The sequence below is a fragment of the Elephas maximus genome, chromosome 3, assembly GCF_024166365.1.
Source record: "Elephas maximus indicus isolate mEleMax1 chromosome 3, mEleMax1 primary haplotype, whole genome shotgun sequence".
Taxonomy (NCBI): Eukaryota; Metazoa; Chordata; class Mammalia; order Proboscidea; family Elephantidae; genus Elephas; species Elephas maximus.
In genome coordinates, this window is record NC_064821.1 from 392,809 (window position 1) to 402,353 (window position 9,545).

Below are 9,545 nucleotides of genomic sequence, written 5' to 3' on the forward strand. Positions count from 1 at the left end.
TGAAATGGGGCAAGCAGAAATAAGGACCTGAATTTCTTTTTTTTTTTTTTCTTTTAAAGCAGGAGCTCCCCCCTCTCCTTTCCCTGCAGCCTCTGCAGCCACTAATCCACTTTCTGTCTCTCTGGCTTTGCCTCTTGCGGACGTTTCACGTGAGTGGATCCCACGACACTTGTCCTTTCGCGCCCAGCTTCCGTGGCCACGCATCCCATTTTCAAGGTTCATCCATGCTTCAACCTGACTCTGTGCCTCCCCCCTTTTTATGTCCGAGTAATATTCCATCGTGTGGATGGACCCTGCGGTGTTTATCCAGTCGCCTGTAGATGGACACTTGGGTGGTTCCTGCCTCTTGGCTCCTGTGAATAGTGCTGCAGTAAACACTGGTGAACAAGTACGTTTGAGTCCCCGCTTTCAAATCTCCTGGGTCTACACCTCGGAGCGGAATTTTAACTTTTTGAGGAGCCTCTAGACTGCTCTCCGTGGCCGCTGCGCCACATTACGTTCTGACTGGCAACGCATGAGGGTTCTGATTTCTCCACGTCCTCACCATCGGTTGTTATTTTACGCTTTTCTGATAACAGGCATTCTGGTGGGTGTGCAGTGGTATCTCATAATGGTTTTGGCTTTTTATTTTAAATAATTTCCAACCGACAGAAAATTTGCAAGAATAGTACCAAGGCCCCGGGCACCTTGACCCGGGTTGTGAACAACTCCCCACTCTCACTGTTTCTGCATCTGTCCGGTGCGTGTGCCCTGCTGGAGTTATTTGGGACGAGGTTGCTGGCCCCATGCCCAAGTGTATCTCCTGACGGCTCCCTTGCCGAGTGTAGCTATGCACCGATCAGGCCAGACCCCTCGCTAGTCTGCAGCCTGTCCTGATGTGCCTGCTGGGTCCCACCCACGTGCCACCCATGTTTCCTTCCTTTCACAAGTGTGAGCTGGGGTCAGGCCCATGGAGTCCTCACCTCTCTTTTCCTGGTGACAGCCCCCTCCTCATTTATATTTGGCCTGAGCAGACATAACAGGCTGAGAAGATGAACGAAAAAATGAACAAACAAAGTACGTGCGGAAAGCCCAGTCCTCCTTGGCAGGGCCCTGGTGTGACCCAGGAGGCCAGAGGAGCCCTGATGGAGCAGTGGTTAAGAGCTCTGCTGCTAAGCAGAAGGTCAGCAGCTGGAATCCACCAGCTGCTCCTTGGAAACCCTATGGCACAGTTCTACTCTGTCCTGTAGGGTCGCTATGAGTCAAAATCAGCTCCGTGGCAATGGTTTTTTTTTTTGGGGGGGGGGGGTGAAGTGGTATCTCACGATGGTTTTGACTAACTTTCACTCCTCCCAACCTCCCAACCACCTCAGGCAGAAAGAAATGCAATTCTCCCCATTTCACAGATGAGGAAACTGAGGCCGTGGGAGGAGGCTGCATGCCTGAGTCCTGGGGCCTGGCCAGGTGACAGAGCCTGGACCGTGCTTCTGCCAGTCGCCTCTTTCCACCTCCAGGCCTGAGTCACCAGCTCAGAGGGCCTTGCAGCCCCTGCAGCTGACCACCCATTTTGCCATCACCTCCATCCTTCCACCACCTTCACAGATCTGTTTGTTTCTGGCCAGGCTGGGACTGTATCAGCTGTGGCAGCAACCCCCACCTCAGTGCCCCTCACAGGGCCTGGGCCACAGTAGGTTCTCGTATGAGCCTCCTGTGGCTGCCATACCAAGTGACCACAAACGGGGTGGCTTCAAACAACACACATTTATTCTCTGGCGGTTCTGGAGGCCGCACATCCAAGACGGGTTTCATGGGCTAAAACCAAGATATCTGCAAGGCCAGTTCCTTCCAGAGGCTCCAGGCGAGAATCTGTTTTTTGTCTTTTCCAGCTTCTAGAGGCCTCCGCATTCCTTGGCCCCTTTCTGCTTCTTCAAAGCCAGCAACAGCTGGGCAAGTCCTCAGGCCACATCTCTCTGACCACAGAGAGGAGGCTTCTCCCCAGCTAGGGACCCTTGATGATCACACTAAGGATGGAGGTCACTGGGTGAGGCAAACAGCTTGTGCTTGTATACCAACCTAAAGGTTGGCAGTTTGAACCCACCCAGCAGCACTGTGGAAGAAAGACCTGGCAATCTGCTACCGTAAAGATTACAGCCAAGAAAGCCCTATGGAGAAGTTCCACTCTAACACGTGGTGCACTGTGAGTCAGTCGCAGTGGGCTTAGTATTGGTTTGGTGATCACATTGGGCCCACCTGGATAATCCAGGATAATCTCCGCATCTCAAGGTATCATTTATCCCGTCTGCAGAGTCCCTTTTGCCAAGTAAGGAACCATATTCACAGGTTCTGGGGATCAGAACGTGGACTTCTTTGGGGGCTGAGTCGGAATCCGTGGGTAATCTGCCAGCCACATCTGAGTTTCACTTTCTCTTCCTCACAGCTCAAAACATCCCAACTGCTTCTACTCCCAGCCCCTCTTTTGTCCGGCTTTCCAGTCTCAAATGTCTGCTTCCTTTGAGAAGTCCTCCTAGATCTCCCCCAGGCTGGTCAGGGTCAGCATCAGGGGCCTCCACAGCTGCCTGGGGGCGCTCCATTGCTCTCTGGCCCCTCTGGATTATCCCCTGTTTATTTGCTGGGGTTGAGGGGGAGAGCAGCCAGGGGAGATGAGCAGGGGTGAAGGGGAGCCTCACGGCTGACAGGGTGGGCCACAGGGGGCAAGGCCGGAGGCGGGGAGACCTAGGACAAGGTGGAGGCCAAGGCAGGGGAACACAGGGAACACACAGGAGATGGAAAGGGAGAGGGGCAGGGTGGGAGAGGGGAGAAGGCAGCAGGCTGGCACTCCTGTCTCGGGGACAGGGGGCTCCCCAGAGACAGTCAGTGACTGGTTGAGGTCACCCAGCACTTGGGCTGGAGTCCTTAGCGGCCTCTGGGTTGGGAGGCATGCCAGGGCTGGGGAGCAGGGGTTGCTGGCAGCTGGCCTCGGCTTCCCCAGAGAGGCCCCGAACCCACGCCAACCCAGACAATGACCCTTTGATTTGCACAGCCCAGGCCAGGGTGCCCAGGCCATGGCGGGGGTCAGTTCTTGGACAAGGTCACACTGTCCAGCCCCCACACCCCCTTGGTAAGAACACAGGGTCCCGTCCCTGCCCTGTTCCCTGACCCGGGGAGAATCCCCAGAGACTCCCAGAGGCCAAGGTCAGGTCGAGACAGCTAGGGGTACTCCTTTGGTGCCTAGCCTAGCCCTCGGCCACTGTAAGGGGACACGGGTCAGGCTGGGCAGCTAAGGCTGGGGAAAGGGTCTGGGTGTTGCTCTGGCTGGTGACAGGTCTCATGCATGCAGACACAGGTCTTCAGTTTCCACACGTGATGAGGGAGCAGATGTAGTAATGGGGGGGGGTGCTGAGGCCTAGGCAGCACCGGGAGACACCCAGTTGCTTTTATTTTCCTTACAGCATGTGTTCACCGCTCTTTGCAGTTATATATTGATTTGTTTGTCTATGCTTTTTTTCATCCTATGGCACCTATGAGCCATGAGCTCTGTGAGGACGGTGCTGCCTGCCTTTGTCCCTGTGAGCCCAAGAGATGATCATTAATTATTTCTTAGAAGCATGGAAAGCGAGTCTCCAGAGCCAGCGTGGACTTCAAGGTGCCCTGACAATCCTGGAGGTCCCCAGGATAGGTTGATCAGCATCACAATAGGAATGGTTCTGACTGCACTGAGGCCCCAGCGGACCCAGAGCCTCCCAGGCCCACACCAATGTCATCACAGTTGTAATCCGGAACGGGTGCTTCCTGGAAAACCCTGACTTCCAGGGCAGTGGGGTGCCAGGGCCTTCAGTAACCCTCATAAACCAATAAATTCTTGATGCTGTGACCTGGAGACACATCTGCAAAAGTGTGGGGGCTGCGGGTGTGGCTCCTAGGTTGTGAGGCAAGGGCCAGGCACACAGTGGGTGCTTTGGGTGTGTTGGCTCATATTATTGCTCTTCTCAGTGTTGTTGTTGGGACTATTGTTTTTCTGGGTCTCCCTGCCACATGCCTCTGCCTCAGTCTCCCTCCCAGCCCCCCAGCCATGCACCCACTTGCTCACACTGGGCTGAGCCCAGTGGCTCCAGTGGCCGGGTGGCCTGGTGGGTGGTCTGCAGGTGTGAGCAGGGAGCTGGCTTGGGCTGAGGTTTGGGGGCTGGCAAGGCCTGGAGGACTGGCTGTGGGTCCAGGCCGCACTGGGCCACGAAGGTGACCCCATGCAAACAGGTTCACAGACACACATTCTGGAGGGCCACCCGCTGCTCACAGCCCCGGCACAAGACACCCATCCCAGCTTGCCACTGGGGACCCAAGCGCCAATCCCATGTGACGACGTATGGAGACACCCACTCCCCAGTTCCACCCAAGACAGCCACAATTCGGTCCCCAGGTCCCGGCTCCAGCCGCACCTTCCTGGATAAATTCCCCCGTGGCTCCCAGACTGGACCCCGCCCCCACCCCCAGCTGCCACCCCGGGGTCGCCAGGCCCAGCCCCTGCACACATCTCTCGGCGCAGACACTGCCTCCAGCCCCGCCGTTCGAGCGCCCCGCCCCGGCCCGGCCCCGCCCGGAGTCAGCGGGACCTTTATAGGGAGCGCCTGGCCGCCGCGCGCTGGGAAGTCCGTGTTGCTCGCCCTCCCAGCCGCCAGCCCGCCCGCCCGCCGCCACCGCCGTCTCAGCCACCGCCATGCGTCCCGGGGCGCCGGGGCCACTGTGGCCACTGCCCTGGGGGGCCCTGGCTTGGACTGTGGGCTTCGTGGGCTGCGTGAGCTCGGGGGACCCTGCGCCCGGTGAGTGGGGGTGCAGGAAGGGGCGGGCGGGGGAGTGGGCCACCCACGTGGGCCCGCACGGAATGCGGCCCGAGGGAGATGCTGGGGGGCGCGGCGGTGGCGGCTGTGGGCGGAGAGGCGGTGGCCAGTGCGGTTGGCGCTGGGAGGGCCTGGAGGGGGGTCAGCAGGAGGTCAGCAGAGCAGACTTCTCTCTCCCTCATTTATTATCAGTAATAGTAACCCTAATGGCGGCTGACCTTTATTGAGCACTTAGTGTCTACGCTTCAGTTCCTTGAATCCACACAACAGCCAACTAGTTGGGTAGTCATCATCCCCGATTTTCAGGTGGGGAGACTGAGGCTCAGGGTCACCCAGCCTGTAAGTGGCAAAGCCATGATTCAAACTGGGACCATCTGGGCCCGGATGCAGGGCCCAGATGGCTGGACCCTGGGACGCTGGTGGGGGCCTCAATCATCCCGGATCTGGCACGGGCAGGCTAGAGGCTTGGAATGTCACACCTACCCCTTGGTGGGGGGCACTGGGCAAGTGACATCCCACTCCCTGCCTCAGTTTCCCCTTTTACAAAATGGGCGCCGTGGGGCTGGGTTCCCAGAGTTTGCCCCTGGAAGGTGCTCAGCCAGTGCCTGGGAGCCACTGAGGGCCTGGAGATGGGGCCATAGCCATTTCTGCCCCCATTTAAGGGGGATACTGAGGGCCATCTGCCCCACCTCCAGCCCAGCAACCCCAACCCCGTGCCGAGAGCAGAGCCCCCTCCCCGAAGGCCGTGTCCCCGGGGAGACAGTGAGCTCATGCAAGGAGAATGTTCCCAAGTTGGAGTGAGTAAGAGGCGGGCCAGGCGAGGGGGGGCTGCAGGCGAGGGGGGCTCCGGGGCCCTCGGGTGCTGTCTAGACAGAGGGCAGAGGCGTGAGAGGCGGCTCCTGGGGCTACTGACCCTGCTGGCCAGTCCCTGGGTTTGCCTGGGTGGGCGGGATGCCAGGCACTGGCTGAGGGGACCTGGATGAAAGGAGGAGGAGTTTGGGGGGATGGGCCGGGATTGGCAGTGGAGCTCAAAGAGGAGGCGGCATTCTCCAAGTCATCCGGAGCTGGGATGGGGGCATCTGTGCATCCTTCTGACCCTCCTTCCCGGGCTGGAGGCAGTTCACCCTCTCTAAAATGACTGAGCACCAGCTGTGTGCAGCCCCGAGGGCCAGGAGCTGGGCAAAGCTCAAGGCTTGAGTGTCCTGTTCGGAGTGGCCAGGCGGGAGAGTGCAGGTAGGCACCTCCTGCTCCCCTAGGAACTGCTCTCTCCTCCATCGGCAGGTGGTGTCTGCTGGCTCCAGCAGGGCCGAGAGGCCACCTGCAGCCTGGTGCTGCAGACAGATGTGACCCAGGAGGAGTGCTGTGCCTCTGGCAGCGTGGACACCGCCTGGTCCAACTTCACCTACCCGGGGAACAAGATCAGCCTGCTGGGATTCCTCGGCCTCGTGCACTGCGTGCCCTGCAGAGGTGAGACCCTGGCATCAGCACAGGCTAGGGGAGGTGGGTTCCTGTGGCTCCGAACCGGCAAAACCAATCGCTGGGGTGGAAGGTGGAAGGACAGGTGCTCCCCATCACGGGAGAATGTGGGTGAGGTCGAACCTTCTCATACAGGAAGTTTTAGAGGGGGACCTAGCCTCAGAGGGCAATTTTGGAGACTTACAGGATAGGTGGCCTCTCTGAGTTTCTGTGGGCTGAGGAAGGAGCTCCGAGAATTTGGTTTCCAACCTCTAGGATGGCCCTTTGCACTTGTCCCCACCTCTAGCCCACCTGGTGGAGGAGTACTCGATTCACACCTCACTCCTGGGAAGGTGGATTTTCCTGACTGAATCCAGGGGTCTGTGGTGGGGACATGTGTAACAAGCATGTGCCTTCTGGACCATGTTCTGAGAAATGCTGCCTCCCCTAGCAGACTGAGAACTCCCTGCTTCCTCAGACTAGGAGCTCCTTGAGAGCAGAATGAATGCGTAAAAAAATATTGTCTGCTGTGGAGGAGGGTTTGGGGGGCCCTGAGCCTGCAGGAGTCCAGAGGGGGTCATTGGGGCATGACCTGAAGTAGGTGGGCATTGGAGTTGGGGTGTTGAGGGATGTTTAGGAGTTTGCTCGCCAGAGAAGGTACTGGGGGAAGAGCATCAACAGAAACCGTGGAATTGGGTGGGGGCTGAGCAGGGGGCATGGAGGGGGCCAGAGCTCTGTCCTGTAGACCTGAAGGCTGACTGGGATGTGGTTAATCCCACGATGGGCCTGGTGGTGCGGTCCTTACCTCACTGCTACGTGCCCCAGCTCCCATCAGACCCCTGTCTGGCTTTGGGTAGGATAACAGACTTCAAAAAGTGCCTGGGCTGGGCACAAGATGCCCAGGACACCCCCCCAACCTCATCTGGCTCTACTGGCCCCCCCACTTCCGTTCCTGCTTGCTTGAGGCCCAGGCGAGCGTTTCCAGATGTGGGTGTGGGCGGGCAGCGTGGGAGGGCCCAGGTGCGGCCCACATGCCCAGGCAGGGGCAACATGGGGGGGTCGGGGCACTGTGCAGCCAGCGATGCTGGCCGTCGTCCCCTCATTTCTCCCTCAGCGCCCCCCTGTGAGGTGGGTTTCCCCATCACGCCCACATTGCACATGGAGGCAACTGCGGCTGGGGTGCAAACCGAGCAGCCTATTTTCACAGTCCACATTCCCACCGCAAACAGAACTGGGGGCTCCGTCCTGAGCTCCCATTCTGTAGGAGCACCCCCTGCACACAGCGCTTACAGGACCTCAATTTCTGCATCTACATTCTGAATGGGGGCGGGAACCCCAGGCTTTCCTTTGCCTGGCCTCAGTTTCCTCACCTGGGAAATGGGTCTCGGGAAGGGAGACCCCTGGTTCCGAGGGAGCTCTGGCTGTGGGAGGCCGCCTCCCCAGCAAATGCTTTCGGGCCGGTGGCCCAATGGCTGGCGCCCCGCCTCACTGACGCCTCCTCCAGGGAGGTCCTGGCAGCCGCGCTGCCGTCCTCCCAGACCCGCGCCTGGACGGGGCGGAGCCCCCAGCTGACGCAGCCGGGCCCCCCGCTGGCTTTCCCAGAAACGCGCGTAAATCAGGGAACAGACGTCAGCCCGAGCGGGGTGGCCCAGCGCGGAGGGGGAGCGGGATTAGGGGTTGGGGAGCGAGAAGCTGCCCCTGGACCCCCAGACTCCGGACAGAGGCCCCTGCCCCCTTCATACTGAGCCTCCACCCCTAGGACTCCGGGTCCACTCTCGCACCCCAACAGACCCCATGCCCCGTCCCACAACCGCGGACGGACCCCGACCGTGGACGGCGCCCCAACTCCGGGGGGTCGGAGCGCGGCGGGGCTCGAGGAGCTCCCCGTGCCCCCGCCCACACGGCGTGTCGTGTGCCGGCAGATTCGTGCGAAGGCGTGGAGTGCGGCCCGGGCAAGGCGTGCCGCATGCTGGAAGGCCGCCCCCGCTGCGAGTGCGCCCCCGACTGCACGGGGCTCCCCGCGCGCCTGCAGGTCTGCGGCTCAGACGGCGCCACCTATCGGGACGAGTGCGAGCTGCGCGCCGCGCGCTGCCGAGGCCACCCGGACCTGCGCGTCATGTACCTAGGCCGCTGCCGCAGTGCGTGGGGGCTGCGGGGCGGGGCCTGATGGGACCTGGTGGGCGGGGCCTGGTGGAGGCGGGGTCTGGTGGGGCCTGGTGGGCGGGGTCTGTTGTGGGCGGGGCCTGCGGGGCGGGGCTTGTGGGTGAACTAAGAGGAGGCTGGAATTTTGGGGGTCCGTTTAACTGGAGGTGAGGCCCCAGCGCGGGGGTCCTGGAGAGGTTCGCGCCCTGATGGCCCTGCTCACCCCACAGAGTCGTGCGCGCACGTGGTGTGCCTGCGGCCACAGTCATGTGTGGTGGACCAGACAGGCAGCGCGCACTGCGTGGTGTGCCGGTCTGCTCCCTGCCCGGTGCCCTCCAGCCCGGGCCAGGAGCTTTGCGGCAACAACAACGTCACCTACATCTCCTCGTGCCACCTCCGCCAGGCCACCTGCTTCCTGGGCCGCTCCATCGGCGTGCGCCACCCGGGCGGCTGCACAGGTGCGCGCGGGGCAGGTGCTCAGCGACCCGGGGCCTGGGAGGGCATAGGGCTGTCCCGGGGCGGAGGAGGTCTGGCAGGGTCTAGCCCCAACCCCTGCTTCTGGCCCCCCGCCCAATTTCTCTCTCTTGCAGGCAACCCCCAGTTGTCAGATGCCGAGTCAGACCACGAAGAGGAGAACTTTGTGTGAGCGCCGGCGGGGCGGGCCTGGGCCTGGCGTTTGAGGCCTCCCCCGTTTTATTTATTGCCACAGCAGAGTCTAATTTATGTCCCACGGACACTTCGCCCCGGAGGCCCCCCGGCTCGGCATCTTGGAGGGAGGCTTGGGGGCAGGTCTCAGAGCCAGGGCATTGAGCCTCGGCTTTAGGCCACTTCTCCAGGAGGCCCCAGCCCTCCCCAGGCGCCCTCCTACCCAGGCCCACCCCATACTTCTGTTCCCAGTGCTCCCTCGGGGGCCCTAGGTTAATTACCTACACCTCGGTGGACCACGAGGGCTGGGAACTCATTTTTGAAGAGCTGCTCCCTGCCCCAGCCCCAGGACTTGTAGGACTGGCCTTGGGCTCAGCCATGGCGGGGGGCCACCCCCACAGCCTGAGCCATGAAGATGAGTCTGGGACCAGACAGCCCCAGACATCTGGCCACCACCAGCCCAATTCCACATTCTCACCTTCCACACTGCCT

General features: G+C 60.9%; 1 protein-coding gene across 1 annotated transcript; it reads left to right on the forward strand.

The window, feature by feature from the left end:
* Positions 1–4,619: 4,619 nt before the first annotated feature.
* On the forward strand, positions 4,620–9,150 carry FSTL3 (follistatin like 3). Its single transcript, XM_049876062.1, has 5 exons — positions 4,620–4,793; positions 6,093–6,278; positions 8,189–8,404; positions 8,639–8,866; positions 8,999–9,150. Exons 1-5 carry the CDS (start codon positions 4,691–4,693, stop codon positions 9,052–9,054), a joined length of 789 nt encoding a protein of 262 aa, XP_049732019.1. The 5' UTR covers positions 4,620–4,690; the 3' UTR covers positions 9,055–9,150.
* The last annotated feature ends 395 nt before the right edge of the window (positions 9,151–9,545 follow it).

Coding starts and splice junctions, on each gene's coding strand:
- FSTL3 (XM_049876062.1), top strand. CDS start 4,691: ATGCGTCCCGGGGCGCCGGGGCCACTGTGGCCACTGCCCTGGGGGGCC. Junction 4,794..6,092: donor CTCGGGGGACCCTGCGCCCG/GTGAGTGGGGGT, acceptor CTCCATCGGCAG/GTGGTGTCTGCTGGCTCCAG. Junction 6,279..8,188: donor GCACTGCGTGCCCTGCAGAG/GTGAGACCCTGG, acceptor GTGTGCCGGCAG/ATTCGTGCGAAGGCGTGGAG.